The 22262-nt window shown below is 38.4% G+C and overlaps 1 protein-coding gene across 2 annotated transcripts in view; it reads right to left on the reverse strand.

The window, feature by feature from the left end:
• The window catches only part of mtor (mechanistic target of rapamycin kinase), a 427661-nt gene that overhangs the window by 168286 nt on the left and 237113 nt on the right, over window positions 1-22262 (reverse strand). For both annotated transcript variants that reach the window (XM_034171997.1, XM_034171996.1), the window contains exons 29-30: window positions 17355-17430; window positions 13723-13862 (exon numbers count right to left, since the gene is read on the reverse strand). In XM_034171997.1, coding sequence (XP_034027888.1) covers window positions 13723-13862; window positions 17355-17430 — 216 coding nt within the window. The remainder of the gene's footprint in view (window positions 1-13722; window positions 13863-17354; window positions 17431-22262) is intronic.

Below are 22262 nucleotides of genomic sequence, written 5' to 3' on the forward strand. Positions count from 1 at the left end.
GTCCACCCCTTAAATGAGGCCTGCCCACCAGCATATACATTTAGTCACGTCCCTCGTGATGCGAAGCAAGGCGGGGGTGTTGCTCTTATTTATAAATCTAGGTTTAGCTTATTAGCTGTTGGGGGTTACAAATATCACTCATTTGAGCATCTGATTCTCCGCTCTGCTCAGGATATTACACATTGCCAAGGTCAGAAGAATAAAAATCAGTCGTATTACTTTGTCACTGCATACAGGCCTCCTGGCCCATATTCTGAATTCTTAGATGAATTTGGTGCATTCATCTCTAACTTGTCAACTAGTGTAGATAACATTCTGATCATTGGTGACTAACATTCATATAAATAAGCCTTCTGATCCCCTCTGCAAATCATTTATGGAAATTGTGGATGCATTAGGATTTCGGAAATGCATTCGGGATTCCACGCACATTACTGGAAATACCCTGGATCTGGTTCTCGCACGTGGTATTGTTGTCACGAATATTGACATCATGCCTCTTACATCAGTGGTGTCTGATCACTCACTTATTAAGTTTACAGGTTCGCTGCCGTGTTTAGTGGAACAACAACCTTATATATCTTTACGGCAATGCATCAACTTCTCAACTAAGACTGAACTCGAAGCTAGACTGCCTGATGTCTTAGCTTTACATCTGACAAATACCCAGTCAGTAGACAGACTTGTGGATAGTTTAAACTCAGTGCTCAAAACTACACTCGACATGATTGCACCACCTGTGTTAAAACCGCGTTCCCCCAAATCACAGTCACCTTGGTTCAGTGATTATCTGCGTGACCTCAAGCATAAAGCAAGAGGTCTAGAACGGAAATGGCGTCGTTCAAAATTAGAAGTTTTCACCTTGCGTGGCGTGATGCTATCTTATACTATAAGCATGCATTATTGGCTACAAAGCGGACTTACTACTCTGATTTGATCAACAAAAACAAGCATAACTCAAAGTTCTTCTTCGACACGGTGGTAACACTTTTGCATGGACAACCACCTGTAGTTCGCTCTCCTTTTACAGCACAAGATTTCCTGGATTACTTTGGGAAGAAAATACAAGACATCAGGTTAAACATGCCGGCATGCCTTAATCCAGCCACTACACCCTGCTATTGATGTGGGCGCCACTACTGAGGTATTACCTAGATTTACAGAATTTGACAGTATCTCACGAGGCATGCTGACAAAACTCGTAATGTCAACAAAAAGCACAACCTGTTTATTTGATCCTATACCAACAAAACTGTTTAAGGACCTGTGGCGCACTCTTGGGCTGACTGTGCTGGAAATTATTAATCTTTCTTTCACTTCTGGATGTGTTCCTAAATGTTTCAAATCTGCAGTGATTAAACCATTACTTAAGAAACCTAATCTTGACCCTAGTGTATTGACAAACTATCGGCCGATATCAAATCTATCATTTTTCTCTAAAATTCCGGAAAAAGTGGTGTCACGGCAGCTCGTAGACTATCTTACTGAGAATAATCTCTTTGAGCCACTGCAGTCTGCTTTTAGAAAATATCATTCCACAGAGACGGCTCTCACTAAAGTGGTGAATGATCTTCTGCTTACAATGGATTTGGACACCACTACAGTTCTGTTGCTGTTAGATCTCAGTGCTGCATTTGATACAGTGGATCATCATATTCTACTTGATAGGCTGGAAAATCATTTTGGGATTACTGGGAGTGCCCTTGCATGGCTGACATCATACTTGACCAGTCGTTCTCACTGTGTTTTGTACAGTAACACTACCTCTAACCTTAATGACATGAAATTTGGGGTTCCACAGGGGTCTGTCTTAGGCCCCCTGCTTTTCTCCCTTTATATTTCACCCCTTGGGCACATATTGCAGTGTTTTGGGATTACCTTTCACTGCTATGCAGATGATACTCAGTTATACATGCCAATAACTGCTGGTAATCTCGATCACATAAAATCCTTAGAAGATTGCCTTGCAGCAGTGAGAAGTTGGATGTCTAGAAAATTCCTACTTTTAAACTCTGATAAGACTGAAATGATGGTTCTTGGTCCAGTGAGACATCGGCATCAATTTGTCCAGTTAACGCTCAGCCTCGGCTCGTGTGTCATACATCACACTGACAAAGTGAGGAAACTTGGGGTAATTTTTGATCCTTCGTTGTCCTTTGGCCTCCACATTAGAAATATTACTAGGACTACTTTCTTCCCCCTGCGCAATATAGCGAAGATTCATCCCATCCTGTCTATGGTTGATGCTGAGACTCTGATCCATGCATTTATCTCTTCTAGATTGGATTACTGCAATGTTCTATTTTCTGGTTTACCGCAGTCTAGCATTAGGGGTCTCCAATTGGTTCAAAATGCTGCAGCCAGACTTTTGACACGAAGCAGAAAGTTCGACCACATTACACCCATTTTGGCATCCCTTCACTGGCTTCCTGTCCCAGTGAGATCAGATTTTAAGGTTCTGCTACTAACCTATAAAATTATTCATGGACTGGCACCCTCCTACCTAGCTGACCTAATTAAACTTTACGTACCGGCCCAGGCTTTACGTTCTCAGGGTGCATAAGGTGAATAAGAAGTCTGCGGGTCACAGAGCTTTCTCTTATCATGCCCCTGTTCTGTGGAATGATCTCCCTGCGTCAATAAAACAGTCAGATTCTGTGGAGACTTTCAAGTCCAGACTTAAGACACACTTATTTTCCCTTTCATATGGCTAGCATACTGGTACAGTTTTGTTTTACGCTTTTTACTCTTTTAATTCATTTTATTAGTAATTAATTGGAGCGGGCCACGGCCTCAACTTTACCTAAATTCTGGGTCTTTTAGTGAAGTTTAGGGCTAGCAGCCGGCGATCACCTTAGTATTTCTCTGTTTTTCTTGTTGTTTAATGCTGACAAATTATACAGTATTTCTTGTCTTTCTGATGCCTGATTCTGTTTTTTCTCTCTGTTTAAGGTGCAGCTCCATCCAGAGATGGGAGTTGTGTTCGTGTTGGCGATCCTCCTGTCCTGTGCACCAATAGCATTTCTTGTATATTTGTCCGTGAATTGTTCTGTGAATTGTTCTGTAATTTATGTTTTGTAGCATGGCCCAAGCAGAGGGTCACCCCTTTGAGTCTGGTCTGCTTGAGGTTTCTTCCTCAGAGGGAGTTTTTCCTTACCACTGTTGCTCTGGGGGTTGGTAAGGTTAGACCTTACCTGTGTGAAGCGCTTTGAGGCAACTCTGTTGTGATTTGGCGCTATATAAATAAAACAAATTGAAATTGTTGGCTAGCAAGGTGCGCTAGGCTAATTAACGGCTAAATTAACAGTAGCTCATCTGGCTATAGTTATCCTACTTTTGGGATTTGCACTTTTATTTTACATGGTGTAGATTTTTAATGGTTCTTCAGTTTAAAGGGATCTTTAGTAGATATCAATAGATAGTATCTAAGTTTGGGGTTTCCATTAGAAAGCATGTAGAGTATGGAATTTGTCTTCCTATAGTAGCAATCCATAACCTAGCTAGCAGGATGAACTTTAGATAGAAACCTAAAAAATATTACATCATAGCTTCTGTTTCTATAATAACATAACCAGATTTATATCTTAGCCTACTAGCTATAATTTAGTTTTTCAACAAGTCTACAAACTAGGTAGATGTATATTACAATCTTCTCCTGTATGAACACTTAGGATTCAGGAGCTAACTCCTACAATACTATGTAGGAACTATATTTATTGTATATGTTGTTTACTCCCCTGATTGTGTAAATGTCACTTATATACATGCGGTCCATATTGTTGGGCCGCTTAGGTGGGTAGGGAGAGGTGGGTAAAAATGCTTTTCAACCTATCATCCTTGGTTCTCAAGACCAGGCACCTAAGTGGCTCTGCTCTCTTTCTTTTTTTATAAGATATTTAGGTGTACCTTCGTATACACTAGTAGAGTTCTACCTTAGATTTGGAATGTATAATAGAAGATATGCCTTACTGAATTTTCATGAACACAGCAAGTACGAAAAATAACTCTGTATGCATGGGTATATAAGGTGCCCTGACACTTGCACGACTTTAATCCGCGCACATCGTCGTGACGATCCCACCTGCTGTGTTCCCAGCTGGACACTGCGCTTCGTTCCACTGGTTGCCACATGCTGTGCGCTGGACGCTGTGTCTGTAAAATAATTATTTTGTAGTGGATTAATCATTTTCTCTCCGAGTTGGCTGTTGAAAATGGCTCTAATCGCTTACTGACTCACAGAGGAGCGCTCCAGCCGCAGCTTTTCTCATGTGTGCATGCTGAATGAGGGGGAGAAAGCATTTGGAGCCATCTAAATAGGTAATTATTTGTCATGTTTATTTTGTCATGGCTTGGTAGAACAGTTGCATGTTCTTTCCTTGTTGTATGCAGCTGTAAAAGTATGTTAGTGACAGATTTAACATTTCGTTATAATTGTTCAGACGAGCTGCGCTGTGATGTGTTGCGCTGACGCAATCACACTGTTCACTTCTTTACTCAACTTGACAAGCTGCATGTAGTGTTAGCGAGTAGATCACTCAATGTTCACTACCACTTCACATTTGTTGTACGACATTTATATGTGAAAGATTTTTTGAACATTTCAAAATTCTCTTTACGCAATTGCACATGCCACTCCTGCACAATAGTGTGTGCATCAAAGTCGTGGAAGTGTCAGGAGGCCTTTAGGCTATTGACTATTGACTTGGCCAGATCGTTCTTTACATCTTTGGAATTTCATCTGAAAAGGTGCCAAGAAAAATCCTTTATGATTAAAAAGAGACAATCTGTCTTCACAATATCTTGTGGAGGCATGTCACGGCTATATTGACAGAAACTAAGCATATTTGTTGCACATAATATTAAAAAAGCATCATGTAAAATTATTTTAGGGTTATTGAGAATGAATTCTTCAATTTATTTAATAATAAACCAATCTTTCAGCTACACAATACTTTGTTATTTTTAAAATAAATATACTGTATATTGTGCCACAATATATTGTTACAGACTGCAAAACATTCTCATGCTGTAATTTGAGGTGTGTGTTTCTGTGTGGCGATAAGGCGAAGCGGAGAAAGAAGGTTGCTTGCTTTGAGCGCTTTCCTAGAGAAGACACTGTGGGCGCATGAATGTAGTTTGACATCATCGTCCTGAACTAACCAGATTCAAGCCGCATTTGCGTTCAGACTGTGAGAAATGTTAAAAGTCTACCTGCGTTTTGTGGAATTGGAAAACATGTATGACCGGGTCCCCTGAGGTGTCCTGTGGGGGTGCTGCAGGAGCATGGGGTACTGGAACTGCTGCAATGTGCAATCTGGTCTCCATATAACCAAAGTAGGAGCTACGTCTGAATTTTCTGCAACACATCAGATCTGCTCCCAGTGAGTGTTGGACTCTGCCAGGGCTGCCCCTTGTCATGTTCATGAAAATGTCAAACAGGATTTAAAGGTGCATTAAGGGATTGGAGGATGGCCAGTTTGTTGGCCTCAGAATTTTATTTATTTATTTAATTATTTATTTGTTGGTTTATTTCACAGGGACAGTACACATTAATGAACATTTCTGTAAATGTGGCAGTATTAGCCTGAGAGGTTGTTTTCAACTGTTGTCCCTGGGCAAGATGTATAATGCGAACAATGTAACATGTGACCAAGAGAATAAACTGTCACTTTCATTGTGGATGTGGAATTATCCAAGCAAATGTGCTGCAGTACTGCGTCTGCCAAAATGTTTTGGAAATAAACCATTTTTATCCTCACCACTCCTCTGCGTATTCAGTGCCTGCATCTGGATTCAAATCCTGGATTCATCACAAGATACACGGAAATGAAGTGCACATTCAAACTAATTTAAGCTATGCATTGTTTGGAAATGTGAGTGTAGGGGAAAACTATGTTTGAAAGTTTAGAGCCAAGATGCATATGTAATTATGGTCTCAAATGCATCATTATGGGAGTGGGAGTTAGGTCGTGTTTACTAAAGGATTAAGCGAGAGGGAAATATCAGACTGAGATGTAAGTACAGTCTGAGGGGGTAGCGAGGTGTGTGCGAAAAACACAGAGGTCTGATATCCATTTGAGGAGCTGGAGTGTGTGTGTGTGCTGCTGCTGCGTGTTGCTCCTCTCAGCTCGCTATGAAAAGGAATGTCTCCGAGACGGTTTTCCCCTGGCAGCAGACTTTTTTTTTTTTTTTTTTTAGATTTTACTGATAACAACACTCATAATTAATCATGCACAAAGCCGATCTGAAGCAGAGATGGTTAGTGACAGGCTGCGTTTATAACTCATAGTTGTGCAGGTGCACAGAAACCTTGACAAAGTTGCAGCTTTTACCGTGACTGCATCACAATTAACAGTTTTCACTTAAAAACGAGTCATCATACAATGTTTTGAAAAATTACAGACCGATATCAAATTCATCATTTTGCTCTAAAATTCTGGAAAAAGTGGTTTCATGGCAGCTCGTGGACTACCTTACTGAGAATAATCTTTTTGAGCCACTGCAGTCTGCTTTTAGAAAATATCACTCCACAGAGACAGCACTCACTAAAGTAGTGAATGACCTTCTGCGAGCAATGGAATTGGACACCACTATGGTTTTGGTGCTGTTAGATCTTAGTGCTGCATTTGTTACGTGGATCATCATATTTTACTTGATAGGCTGGAGAATCATTTTGGGATTACTGGAAGTGATGTCATACCTGCCCAGTTGTTCTTACTGTGTTTTGTACAATCACACTACCTCTAACCTTAGTGACATGAAGTTTGGGGTTGCACAGGGATCCGTCTTAGGCCCCCTGTTCTTCAACCTTTATGTAGCATCCCTTGGGCATACACCACGGCTTTTTGGGATTGCCTTTCATTGCTATGCTGATGATACTCAATTGTACATGCCAATAACTGCTGGTAATCTCATTCACATAAAATCCTTAGAAGATTGCCTTACAACAGTAAGAAGCTGGATGTCGAGTAACTTCCTACTTCTAAACTCTGATAAGACTGAAATGATGGTTCTTGGCCCAGCGAGGTATCGGCATCAATTTGACAAGCTAGAGCTTAGCATAGGTTAATGTCTTATACATAATACGGACAAAGTGAGGAACCTTGGGTAATTTTTGATTACCCCAAGGAAAGAAAGTTTGACCACATTACTCCCATCTTGGCATCACTTCACTGCTTCCTGTCTGTGCGAGATCAGATTTTAAGGTTCTGTTACTGGCCTATAAAACTGTTCATGGACCGGCACCTCCCTACCTGGCTAACCTGGTTAAACTCTACGTACCGGCTCGGGCCCTGCATTTGCAGGGTGCAGGTCTTCTCTGTGTCCATGAATAAGAAGTCTGTGGGTAACAGAGCTTTCTCTTATCATGCCCCTGCTCTGTGGAACTATCTCCCTGCGCACATAATGCAGTCGGATTCTGTGGAGACGTTTAAATCAAGACTTAAGACCTATTTTTTCCTTGTTTTATTGTTAGTATATTATGTTATTATGTCTTTTTTTTAATTATTTTTACTCTTTTATGGTTTTGCTCTTTTATTATGTTTTTAATCTTTTAATTCATTTTGTTCTGTTTTTCCAAGTTGTGTTGTGCAAAGCGCCTTGAGGCAACCTTGTCGTGAGTTGGCGCTATATAAATTAATAAATTAGATTTGAAATTTGATTTGATGTCACACTTATGTAAACTCTGGAATTAATCTGTGCCTCAGTTCTTAATGTTAGCAGCAACATTCCATTGAAGCACATGCTGGTACAGTTCTACAACCACAATTCCAATAAAGTTGGGATGTTGTGTGAAATGTAAATAAAAACAGAATACAATGATTTGCAAAACATACCACTGTCCCAGCTTTTTTTTCCAGATGTGTAAGTTGCCCATGCCATGGGCACTAACACACCCCCATACCATCACAGATGCTGGCTTTTGAACTTTGCGCTGGTAACAATTTGGATGGTCTTTTTCCTCTTTTGTCTGGAGGACACAATGTCCATGATTGCCAAAAACAATTTGAAATGTGGACTCATCAGACCACAGCACACTTTTCCACTTTGCGTCTGTCCATTTCAAATGAGCTCGGGCCCAGAGAAGGTGGCGGTGTTTCTGGATGTTGTTGATGGAATCCCTAAATTCCTTGCAATTGAACATTGAGAAACATTGTTCTTAAACTGTTGGACTATTTTTTCATGCAGTTGTTCACAAAGTGGTGATCTTTGCCCCATCTTTGCCTGTAAACAACTGAGCCTTTTGGGGATGCTCCTTTTATACCCAATCATGACACTCACCTGTTTCCAGTTAACCTGTTCACCTGTGAAATGTTCCAAACAGGTGTTCTTTAAGCATTCATCAACTTTCCCAGTCTGGAGCAAATATTTGCACAACACCAAAAAAGTCTATCAGTTTGAACATTAAATATCTTGTCTTTGTGGTGTATTCAATTGAATATAGGTTGAAGAGGATTTGCAAATAATTGCATTCTGTTTTTATTTACATTTCACACAACATCCCAACATTGGAATTAGGGTTGTACAACCCCTGGCAAAAATTATGGAATCACCGGCCTCGGAGGATGTTCATTCAGTTGTTTAATTTTGTAGGAAAAAAGCAGTTCACAGATGCATGGAGATCTGCTCTTTAGTCTGCATCTAAAAAGGAGTGAACGCACCTTGGAGAGCTGTTGCACCAAGTGGACTGACATGAATCATGGCTCCAACACGAGAGATGTCAATTGAAACAAAGGAGAGGATTATCAAACTCTTAAAAGAGAGTAAATCATCACGCAATGTTGCAAAAGATGTTGGTTGTGTGTCTAAACTCTGGACCAAATACAAACAACATGGGAAGGTTGTTAAAGGCAAACATACTGGTAGACCAAGGAAGACATCAAAGCGTCAAGACAGAAAACTTAAAGCAATATGTCTCAAAAATCGAAAAATGTACAACAAAACAAATGAGGAACGAATGGGAGGAAACTGGAGTCAACGTCTGTGACCGAACTGTAAGAAACCGCCTAAAGGAAATGGGATTTACATACAGAAAAGCTAAACGAAAGGCATCATTAACACCTAAACAGAAAAAAACAAGGTTACAATGGGCTAAGGAAAAGCAATTGTGGACTGTGGATGACTGGATGAAAGTCATATTCAGTGATGAATCTCGAATCTGCATTGGGCAAGGTGATGATGCTGGAACTTTTGTTTGGTGCCTTTCCAATGAGATTTATAAAGATGACTGCCTGAAGAGAACATGTAAATTTCCACAGTCATTGATGATATGGGGCTGCATGTCAGGTAAAGGCACTGGGGAGATGGCTGTCATTATGTCATCAATAAATGCACAAGTTTATGTTGATATTTTGGACAATTGAAAGGATGTTTGGGGATGATGAAATCATTTTTCAAGATGATAATGCATCTTGCCATAGAGCAAAAACTGCAAAAACATTCCTTGCAAAAAGACACATAGGGTCAGTGTCAATGAGCAGATCTGATTTGATGCAGGTGTTAATTTGGGGGACGAAAATTTACAGGGTGATTCCATAATTTTTTCCTCAGAATTGAGTGATTCCATATTTTTTTCCTCTGCTTGGTCTAAAAAAGTAACCGTTACTGACTGCCACAATCTTTTTTTCTTGATTTCTTATAGTGTTTCTTAAAGCCAGAAAGTTGCCATTTGAAATGACTTTAGTTTTGTGTCATGTCTGTGATCTGCTTTTTTTCTACAAAATTAAACAACTGAATGAACATCCTCTGAGGTCGGTGATTCCATAATTTTTGCCAGGGGTTGTAGTTGCTATGTCACTTGTTGGAAACACCCGAGTACTCACAAGTACTTTGTTTTCGGACGTCTCCATAGCTGTTTGTTGCGAATGCCGTATACTTTGAAACCAGTCACGGAAGTACACAAAGTAATCCCAGTGGATCATCGGACGGCCACTAACAGCCTAAATCTAAATTGTTTTGATTTTGGTGTGACATGTCCTTTAAAAGACAAAACCTGAATCAGGACTACAAATGTCTGATCCACAATAACAACAAAAGTTGCTAAGAGTGCTAAACAAACAAAATACTGTGCCACACATTCGTGCACCGCGCTGGGACAAATGACTTGCTGTTTTTCTTGTTTGATGACAGATGTTGCTTAGGAGAAGTCCGGAGTCGGGTCAAGAATTAATGAAACACATCACATATTCTTAAAGTTTGCATTACATAGAAATCGAATGAGAAACCAAACAAAAAGCATAAATTACTCCTGTGTTTGCTTTCTGAATAGCATCCTTTCGCTAGCATTATATACTTGATGTCAGTGTAAGCAAGGTGGTTCTTCAGTGCAGTAGAAATCCAAATGGTTGAAAAAGCCAATGAAGGGTGTTGACCCCCAAAACATGAATCTCCTGCAAAACGTGAATTATCCGCAAACTGTTAATAGCAAAACATGAATACTGAAAAATTATCTCACAAAACGTGAATGCAGGTCTCACAAAACGTGAATGCAGGTCTCACAAAATGTGAACGCAGGTCTCGCAAAACATGAATATCATTCATAATGTATATTTATTTTTCAGTTTAAGTAGTTTATGGATTTCAGTTTACAGATCAGTTACTCCAGGAAATCATGATCACAAACCCTATCACCGCAAAAATGTTTTTTTTTGTTGTTGTTGTTGTTTGCTTGTTTGGCGGTGTTTAATTAGTGAATTTTATTGCTCATTTCATTACTTATTTTAATGATTAAAAAAAAAACACTAAAATTAAATTTTTGCACATTTTTCCAAAGAGTGCTGTAGTTTAACCAGAAGGATGCCACTGATGTGTGCAATGAATTCTGTGTCACCATATAATATTGACGCTATTGAAAATTTAAACAATGAAAAATTCTACACAGTTTTTCACAATTACATTTTTCCAAACTGAGTGCTAATCATTGATGTGATCATTGAATTTGGTGAGACCACATCTGAATTTATTGAATATTTTTCTGGTGTCTCTTTTCGTTTTTGCACTTTGTAGACAGTCCCTATGCTTCCATGTCTCAGCCACCTGCTTGTTCAAATCAATATTATTTTTCCGCCTCAGAGGACGGCTCACACTGATAAAAATAAAGTTGTAGCATATTGTCTACATTCCTGAGGTGAGAAACTAGTGCTGTTTGTTTTTCTACATTTTTGTTAAGATTTATTGAGCTGTGAACTTCGAATGTGTGCATATCTTTCTAACTTTACCAGGGTCTCCAGCGGAGGTTCCCTCCCTGAGTTTGACACCTATGTTCCCATTTGGCAGATGGACCGTCTGTCAAACTCCTCACCAGTCCCCAGAGCGGGACACGCCCAGAGGGGCAGGGTGCTTGACTGCAGAAACTCTGATCACCTCCCCACCTCACAAGCTGTAGTGAACTTCCCCCAGCGTCGCCAAGAAAAAAAAAAAAAAGAATAATTTTTGCAGTGATAGGGTTTGCAATCATGATTTCCTGGAGTAAATGATGTGTAAACTGAAATCCATAAACTACTCAAACTGAAAAAACAAATGTATATTATGAATTATATTCACGTTTGTGAGACCCATGTTCACATTTGGGGAGATATTTTTTCAGTATTCACGTTTTGCAATTAACGGTTTGTGGATAATTCACGGTTTGCAGCTGATTCACGTTTTAGGCAATAATAAGGGGCCATTTCTGTAAACAAAGTGAGAGCCATGGTACAGGCTGTGTTTCTGCAGTGGAAACGTGTATTGAGTCACCACTGAACCAATGAATTGGTCAAAAAGTTCAACACATTCATCACAAACACTTCTGATGGTTGAATCCAGGAAGACAATGATCCAGGACAATCATTAATCCATTCTCTCTGACAAAATAAACTTTTAAAAATGGCTTTAATTTTGACTGCCAAAAATATTACAAACATCGGAGTTTGGGATTAGAACAGAGACGGACTGCACGATACATCCCTTCATCTTAATAAGGAACAACATGTTTTCTTAAGTCCTCCTTTGTGTCCTGACCCATTCAACTTTTATGTCATCTCTGAGCCTTACTCAGCCACACACAAACACAAAGCCACTCTTCAGTTGTAACATTTTCTTTTAAAATGAATCAGTGTACACAACAATGGTACAAAAACCCCAGGCTACCCAAGCAAATTAACATCTGCATGCTATCATGAGCTTTGGGACAATCCACATATTTTGTTCCTGAACACATCTTATGACTTTCTTTTTCCTTAAAACCCCTCTTTGAAGTTGAGTAAACTTCTGTTAAGCCTTAACCTGTGGTGAGGTTTCATTAGATTGGCAGCATGTCTGCCTGCTGTTGGATTTCTGTTCACGCATTTCTTGGTAAAATAGCCTCGGTCAACTTAGTGGAAGTATTTTTTTTATCTCTTTTCACCCAGTCATTAAAGACATAATGTCAGAACTCCGTGACCAATAGCTCATAGCTCACAACTAGTGGGAAATATGTACTATAACTATGTTAAGCAACACTATAAAATACATGAAAAAGTTATGTTAAAACATGACTCAGCCAGTGGACATCAGATTCAGGGAAATTACTGAACACATATTTTCTACCTACAATACTAAATGTGTCACTGTGACTGCTGACGCAATTTCATAAAGTACATATCTGGATAGTGAGTTAAAAATTCAAAGGAGGTCATGTGTATTTTAAGTAATAAATTACAGATCAATTACAAAAAATTTAATTCAGATTTGTTTTGATCTCAAATACCCTATGATTTTATTTCAGATATCTCCAACAAGGATGTAATGCATTTATTCTTGTCTGTCTGTCTGTGAGCAGGGGATCTTCAAACCACATGGATAGAATTGGATTAAAATCAAAGGATAAGTATAGCATTGGTCAAAAAGGATTTGGTTCCACAGCCATTTTTAATTAACACTGTTACAATGTCACACCTGTCCAAAAATGGCTCCAAGAGAAAAGTAAGTTACACCAGAGTATAATTTTAATTTATCACTTCATGCAACAAGAAGCAAAATTTCTAAGGCACACATGGTGTGAAGGACCACAGCTGATAAGCTAATTACTGTAATGTCACCATACGAGGCACAAAACCTGAGTAAACTGCTTCTTTCAGCCACTGAACAGATGATCATATGTGACGTATACATGCAATGCAATTAAATGTTCTTTTGTAGAACATTTGCAAAGAATAAACTTAGTTAATATTCTTCTTGTTGCTGTTAAAGAGATGTCCTTGTAGTTTCAAATAACTAAGTCCAAATAAGAATTCCCCCAATAGAAAAAAAATAAACAAATAGTCCCTCTTTTGTCCAGAAGTATGGTCTTCCAGTAAAAAAAAATATTATATATATTTATTAAGAACAAAGAACTTTTTCTTTCTTTCTTTGTCTTATTCTCCTTGTTCTTGCTCTTCAACTTCCACTTCCTACTTAAAAAGATAGCCTCTGTTAATATATTATCTTCTGAGACAATTCTGGATACAGCTCTTCCTAGCTACTGTGCTTGCTGGGATCCCCCCGGTTTCGTGACCAAATGACAGATCAGATTTTATTTGAGTCTCTATTTCCCATACGAATGTGACGTGGTATACAATTGACCAATCAAACAACGAGGATGTATTTATGTGTCATATAATTAGTTTTAGCCTATCCAAACTGGTCTCTGTATGAGGTGACACATTACATACGGAGCAGCAATATGACTATGAATATGAATGCATACATAAAATATGACTGACATACCATTCTCCCAGAGCCTCTAAGCACCGCATCCTGCCCAGAATAAGCTCTGGATCCTCTTTGTTCATGTCAATTTTCTTGTCATATGCCACCAGAGCATCCTCCCATTCATGCAGCTTCTCATACCATGTGGCTTGGATCTCCTAGGTAACAACAACAACAAAAAAAAAAGAGAGTTGGAAGGAATCACCAGAGGTAGCACCACCACATTCCAAAAATAAATGTGACTTGTATGCCAGTGTGACTTATATATATATATACTCAACAAAAATATAAACGCAACACTTTTGGTTTTGCTCCCATTTTGTATGAGATTAACTCAACAATCTAAAACTTTTTCCACATACACAATATCACCATTTCCCTCAAATACTGTGCACAAACCAGTCTAAATATGTGATAGTGAGCACTTCTCCTTTGCTGAGATAATCCATCCCACCTCACAGGTGTGCCATATCAAGATGCTGATTAGACACCATGATTAGTGCACAGGTGTGCCTTAGACTGCCCACAATAAAAGGCCACTCTGAAAGGTGCAGTTTTGTTTTATTGGGGGGGATACCAGTCAGTATCTGGTGTGACCACCATTTGCCTCATGCAGTGCAACACATCTCCTTTGCATCATCCGTGAAGAGAACACCTCTCCAACATGCCAAACGGCAGCGAATGTGAGCATTTGCCCACTCAAATCGGTTACGACGACGAACTGGAGTCAGGTCGAGACCCCGATGAGGACGACGAGCATGCAGATGAGCTTCCCTGAGACAGTTTCTGACAGTTTGTGCAGAAATTCTTTGGTTATGCAAACCGATTGTTTCAGCAGCTGTCCGAGTGGCTGGTCTCAGACGATCTTGGAGGTGAACATGCTGGATGTGGAGGTCCTGGGCTCTGGGCTGGATCTTTGAGTTCATCTCATACAAAATGGGAGCAAAACCAAAAGTGTTGCGTTTATATTTTTGTATATATTATCCTCTTCATGATGTATTTTTTGACAGGTGTGCTGAAATTCACTTTGGGTACCCAAAATAACACTGCATGGAAAAATAAGCATAAAAATGTTCTGCTGGTCAGTATTAAGATAATTTTATGTTGGGTACAAGTCCAAGCATCTATAACGTACCAACTTACTTTGGATACCTAGCACAGTTTCATAAATCAAGACAACTGGAAAGTCTAATTGAGGGAAAATCACCCAAAATTGCATGTCACAATTGGCCACATCACATTTAATGCACACAACTGTCACTAAAATATGACTGTTGTTGTTAATTCAGAGTTTTTTTTTCTATGGGTTCCACCAAATAAAATACACATAAAACCTTGTCTGGCAATAATTTCTTCATTAGTATATTTGTGTGTACAAGTCAATCATATATGTCACAGTTCAGTGGTTGAGAAAACATATCATTTTGAAACAGCTGTTTCAAGCTCCAAATGCATGTTTTTACTAATTCATGCAGTCTATTTTTTTGCAGGATATTTACTGTGTACAGATATAAGAGTTTTTACCTTCATTTCGATACATTTCTCAGTGGCTGCATTATGACTGCCATGGATGCGAATTCTGTAACTGTTTTGTCACATCTGTAGAACACCGTTTCATGATGATCTTGATGTTTTTGTTCTAAAACTGATTGTTGAGTTGTCAGTATCAACAATGGTGCTGAACACAACGGTATTTATGAATTTCAGTCTAAGCATGCTTGGTGGTGGTTCTCAATCTTCCACTGAACTCACTAATTATTGTACGTCACGTCCATAGACCAAACAGTACCTTAGTGCTCACAGTCTAACCTATTATCATTGATTACTAATATTAGTAAACAACTTTTATGCCTGCTAAATCACTATATCGATCCATCTCATGCTTTATCTATTCTGTTTTCTGGTCTTTTTTTTCCAAGGAAAATCCAATGTTGAGAATCAAATGATTTACAACAAAGTTCTAATGCATCAATTCAGCGTCAAGGTGACGAAAGGTTTTCTGTATGCTATTTACACCTCACTTCAACATTGATGCATACTTATTCTTCATCGTGTCTCCACATATACCAGTGTTGTTCTGTTGTGTGTGATGTCATGTCCATAGACCAGCATATTTTTCAAATATGTTCAATATTTTACAACGTTTTGATGAAAAAAATGAAATTCCATTATGTTTTGCTGCTTTTGCCAAACTGTCTTGGCTACAAAATTAAGGTATTTCCATCAGGCTAACTCACAATTAATTTTGAAGGGTAGGTGGCCAACATTTTGGCACCCTAAGCAAATTTCAGCCCAGATGCAAATTATACTCCAGTGGGATTTATAGTCTGGAAATACAGTACATTATTTTTGAAGTAAAAGTGTTATGTTAATACCACATTTTCCAACAATGCACAACCTAAGCAAAATGCTTCTGTGGCAACTCAAATATCTCTATTTTTGATACAGTGGTACTGCCAAGTTGTATTCAGTATAAGAATTGTTATAAAACAAAATATACTCAACAAAAATATAAAGGCAACACTTTTGGTTTTGCTCCCATTTTGTATGAGATGAACTCAAAGATCTAAAACTTTTTCCACATATACAATATCACCATTTCTCTCAAATATTGTTCACAAACCAGTCTAAATCTGTGATAGTGAGCACTTCTCCTTTGCTGAGATAATCCATCCCACCTCACAGGTGTGCCATATCAAGATGCTGATTAGACACCATGATTAGTGCACAGGTGTGCCTTAGACTGTCCACAATAAAAGGCCACTCTGAAAGGTGCAGTTTTATCACACAGCACAATGCCACAGATGTCGCAAGATTTGAGGGAGCATGCAATTGGCATGCTGACAGCAGGAATGTCAACCAGAGCTGTTGCTCGTGTATTGAATGTTCATTCCTCTACCATAAGCCGTCTCCAAAGGCGTTTCAGAGAATTTGGCAGTACATCCAACCAGCCTCACAACCGCAGACCACGTGTAACCACACCAGCCCAGGACCTCCACATCCAACATGTTCACCTCCAAGATTGTCTGAGACCAGCCACTCGGACAGCTGCTGGAACAATCGGTTTGCATAACCAAAGAATTTCTGCACAAACTGTCAGAAACTGTCTCAGGGAAGCTCATCTGCATGCCCGTCATCCTCATCGGGGTCTCGACCTGACTCCAGTTCGTCGTCGTAACCAACTTGAGTGGGCAAATGCTCACATTCGCTGCCGTTTGGCACGTTGGCGAGGTGTTCTCTTCACGGATGATGCGAAGGAGATGTGTTGCACTGCATGAGGCAAATGGTGGTCACACCAGATACTGACTGGTACCCCCCCCCCCCCCCCAATAAAACAAAACTGCACCTTTCAGAGTGGCCTTTTATTGTGGGCAGTCTAAGGCACACCTGTGCATTAATCATGGTGTCTAATCAGCATCTTGGTATGGCACACCTGTGAGGTGGGATGGATTATCTCAGCAAAGGAGAAGTGCTCACTATCACAGATTTCGACTGGTTTGTGAACAATATTTGAGGGAAATGGTGATATTGTGTATGTGGAAAAAGTTTTAGATCTTTGAGTACATCTCATACAAAATGGGAGCAAAACCAAAAGTGTTGCGTTTATATTTTTGTTGAGTATAAATACAATAAAAGTAAAAACTACTCACCAATTCACCAAAATGCTTCATGGCATATTCGAGCACCCCAGATGCTGCCTCTGGCTGCTGCAGTTTATTGTTGATACTACAAGACACAATTAACACAGGCAAATTTTAAACATGTATTTGGCAAACTGCACTTTAAGATCGCCGGTTGAGTGAGTGCGCAACATATGATCTTCAGAAACATGTGTTTAGGCAAGGCAATTTTATTTATATCGCATATTTAAGCACAAATAAACACAATGTGTTTCACATTAACATCACAAAAGAGAAAGGAGGAAGAACAGAATAACAAACTCAATGAGATCACAGAAAATACAAAAACTATCAACCCACCCATCGACCAAGAAGTAATAGCCTGAACCTAGTCCAAGTACACAAACCAGAAAACAGACAAACACATTGCACACATACAGACACACATACACACAGCCTAATAATAAGCCTGTAAAAGTCATATTTTTTTCCTTCAAAATTAAAAAGCAGGGAGAGCACTTACAAAGTAGTAAAATTTTAATATGAAAATTTTACTCATTTTAAATAAAGTGACAAAATTTGCCTATGAATGAGCTGAGAGGAATCCAACCACTAACTGATTCATAAATACTCAGCAAACTGTTGGGACAAAATGAAGGCATTTAAGCCCAAGAAGCAAATAGTATGATTGTTGGATGAAAAGTTCAGACCTCAGATAGAATCCTCTTCTGGACTGAGTTTCTATACGCTTAACTTTCAAGATATTCCCTTTGGCAATTGACTTCTGCCAGTGATGCTACAATGCCTGGATCTCTGCTGCACAAATGTTTTCAGCTTGCTGATCAAAATTAATCTTCAACAGCATATATGACATCATTATCATGCAGAAAGTATTTACCATCCAACTCTTTGTTCATGTTTTGGGAACATATGGAAGTCTGGTTGTGTTAAATCAGAACATGGTAGGTAGTGAATGAGCTCGAAGCACGCGTACACACACTAGCTACGAGCACCAGTGGACCTTGGGGCCTATAAAGGTTGTACTTCTTGCATCTTACTTTCTGTGTGCACTTGTGAGGACTATATGTGTGTCTTTAAATTTTTAAAAAGATAAAGTTAACACAAGAGCAATTTAAATTGTGTGACTGCAAATCCCTAAAATCTTTTTTTTTGATACTTTAATTTTTATTAAATTGCAAAATCATTATTACTAACAACACAAAACAGAACATCTAATTACCGAGAAATAAAGAAAACCATAAAAAACAACAAATAAAAACAAAAGAAGAAGAAAGAAAAAAGAAATACAAAAAACATAAGATAAACGCGTTGTTTCTGGAAAACCAACTTAAAGTATAGCAACATTGAATGTTTGGTTTCTCTTTCTTTCCCACCTCTCCTCATTTTAAAAGCAGTGTGGGAAATACTCTGTGTGGCCATAGACAAAGTGCCCCACCCAAAGCAGCAAGCCTATTTGAACAGAGCCCTCCATATCGCAAACGGAGTACCTCTCTCCACCACAGAAAAAAACATTTTTTAGAGGGGCACAAAAAAACTCAGCGATCCCCTTGCAGGTTTGTTTTGTTTTTTTTGATACAGAGTCCATTTCTGCCATCTATTTTCATATAAATCTTCTTACAATCCCAGCACATAAGCCATTCTTTCCACTGTTCCTATTTCCTTTATAATGTCAAACCGTTTATCCTGAGTTGGAGATTCAGGTTTGTACCAACTTCGCGTGATGGCTTTCCTGGTCGCTGTAAGTAGTATCTTCATCACGTAGCGATCCTCCACTTGCACTACTGATGTAATACAACCTAAATATAAAATAGTACCTGCTTTAAGGAATAGCATATCCAAGCACCTTATACATAACAGCACGCATATTTTTCCAAAATGGTTTTAACTTTTCACAACTACAAAATATATGAGTATGGTGAGCATTCAAAAAGCCATATTGTCTCCAACAGAATTACAATGATAGTGATTGTTTTTTTTACGTTGAATCTTAGGTATAATAACAAAAAAACAAAACAAAAAAAAAAACTGAACAAATTTTTCAGTTGAACAAACTCCAATGATTTGAACTTGTAGAAGTATGTTGAAGTAAGCACATATATCATTCCTCTGTAGATATTTCCATGTTTAATTCACCTTCCCATTTTGATTTCACATATAATGTTCAGTTATGTTAACTTTCCAGAGTCTCATAAAACCTAGATATTATTTTATTACAATTACTATTAGGTTTGTATGCAATCAGCATATCTTTCATCACTGGATTCAATTCTTGTATATTCACCGTCTTTACGTCCTTATTATCATAGTCCCTAAACTGTATATATATCTAAGTCTTTATTTTGAAGAATAAACTTATCTTTTAGCTTTTAAAAACTCAGCAATTCCCCAATATCTAGTACTGTACTAATTGCTGTAGTGCCTTTATTTAGCCACTGTTTAAATATTACATCAGTTAGACCTGGTTTAAACTGTGTATCAAAAGCTATCCATCTAAGCACTTTCTGGTTCTCCATTAATTTAAATTGTCTCATAAAATTAAACCATACTTCTAGCATCACAGAAGCTAGTGAATCCATCTTACCTTTAATAGAAGGTGGACTCCCCTTTTCTCCTAAAATTGATTGAATCTGAAAACCCTTAAGATTTGTCTCAATTTCCTTCCATCGAGCAAAATAATTGTCACAACACCAACAGAACAAAAATCAAAACTGTGTAGCATAAAAACACTCTTTCAAACTAGGAAGTGCCAATCCTCCTTTATTTTTGGATAATTGTAATGTCACATATCTCACTCTAGGTCTCTTTCCAGCCCAAATAAACCTAGAAATGAGTTATCCCAGGCTTTAAAACTACTCAGTGGGACCTCCACTGATAAAGCTTAAAATAGATATAACAATCTAGGTACCATATTCATTTCAACTACCTTAACCCTACTACCAAAATCCAACCAATAAGTGCTCCATCTTTCAAAGTCTTGTCAAATGTTTGGGATCACTGGCTTATAATTTACCTCATAATTTGTTTAACTCTCTTGCAGTATTAACCCCAAGTACTTGGCTGAATCTGCATCCCATTTTAAATCATATCGATATCTAATTTCATCTGAGGGAGTACAGTTAAATAACAATATTTGAGTCTTTTTAATATTTAATTCATACCCCGCATAAAAGTTAGATCTCTGAAGTACTTCCATCAATATAGACAGAGAACATTCTGGTTGTGTTAAATGGATCATAACGTCATCTGCAAATAAACTAATTAAATGATCTTTATGTCCCACTTTAACACCTTGTAATTCTTCGTGCTAACGAATCGCCTGGGCCAATGGCTCGATATAAAGGGTAAATAGCATCAGGCAATAACCCTGTCTGGTCCCCCTCTCCAATGAAAATATGGGTGATACTGATGCATTTAGTTTTATTTGAGCTATCGGATGCTGATAGAGTACTTTTATACAAGCAACAGCCTGTTTGTGAAAACCAAATTTCTCCAACGTTTGGTATAAAAACATCCAGTTAACTCTGTCAAGACTTAACATTATGGAAGCTTTATTTTCCCTTTGAACTGTGACTGCAAATCCCTAAAATAATTTAGGAAAAAGTTAGAAAATGCAGTAGGTTATTTCTATACCTTGTGTGTAAGCATTAACAGCACAGAGATATTCTTGATCCACTGAATGTGGCGACCACTAAAACAAATATGCATTTCAAGTACAGTTTTATCTTAAAGGCGAGCTCAGGGATTTTTAATTTTCTAATTTTCATTTGGGACAAAAATGATGATAATCCATACAGTATTGAGACAGACTGTAAACATCATCAAACGCTAAAAAGGTTATGTAATGGAAGTCTATGGGGGAAGTACAAAAACCTTAAAGTAACCTAGTACTTGTCACATCTGAACAGGTTAAAATATTATTAGAGCTGTATGGTGGCATGGAGAGGATCCCGATGAATGCACATATGTAATGAACCATTTTAGAATGATTGATTATACAGGTAGTGATTACCTTCTTCTGTTTTCATGACATTGCTCTTCAATAAGTCTATATAAGTCTATTGTCAATGAAGGCCTTGTTCTTGTTTACCAATTAACCAGAAGTTGAGAAGTCCATTTACAACGTTGTGACCAAATTTGTTACTGATTTTGAATATATGGTTAGGCCATTTGAATTTGATGTCCATAAGTATTTATTTGAACTGTAATATACTGACAAAGAACTCTAGTCTTCAAGCAACAACTGAACTCCCTCAAGATTTCATTGCAAGGCTACTGTAAAGGTTGCACTGTGTAGTCTCTCCAGTTACACCCAAAGAATTCTAGAACAGCTTCAGAGTTGACACAGGTGTCTTGATGACTTCTCTCATTTGTTTCCTTCTTGCACCGTCAGTTTTTGAGAACTGTGTACACAATTCCCACACAGTATCATATTGTTTGTATTTTTTAACGACTCAAATACATGAAACAAAAGACATTTGATGATTTGAAAAAGTTCATATGTCCTCTTCTTAGTATTAAAAATGGGTGGAAAAGTGATTATTTGTATGAACAACAAATATTGTATTTGTCCAATTACTTATGGGTTCTGAAAAAGCAGGGAATATGTACGAGGTCTGTTAGAAAAGTATCGGACCTTTTTATTTTTTGCAAAAACTTTATGGATTTGAATCATGTGCGCTTGCATCAGCCAAGTTTTTTTCACACCTGTTGGTTGCGTCATTTGCCTGTGGGCAGGCTTTGAGTGAGCACTGGTCCACCCCTCCACCTAACACAATGGCGTTAGGTCTTCCACCATTCAGAAGAGTCAGACGGCTTTCAGTGGCTTTTTAGTCGAGTGAGTATCCGAGAAATTGTGGAGAGCTGGGCATGTCACAACATGTCCCGTGAGACTTCCAACACGGACTTGCTTTTGTTCTC

The sequence above is a fragment of the Thalassophryne amazonica genome, chromosome 6 (genome assembly GCF_902500255.1).
Source record: "Thalassophryne amazonica chromosome 6, fThaAma1.1, whole genome shotgun sequence".
NCBI classification, from domain to species: Eukaryota; Metazoa; Chordata; class Actinopteri; order Batrachoidiformes; family Batrachoididae; genus Thalassophryne; species Thalassophryne amazonica.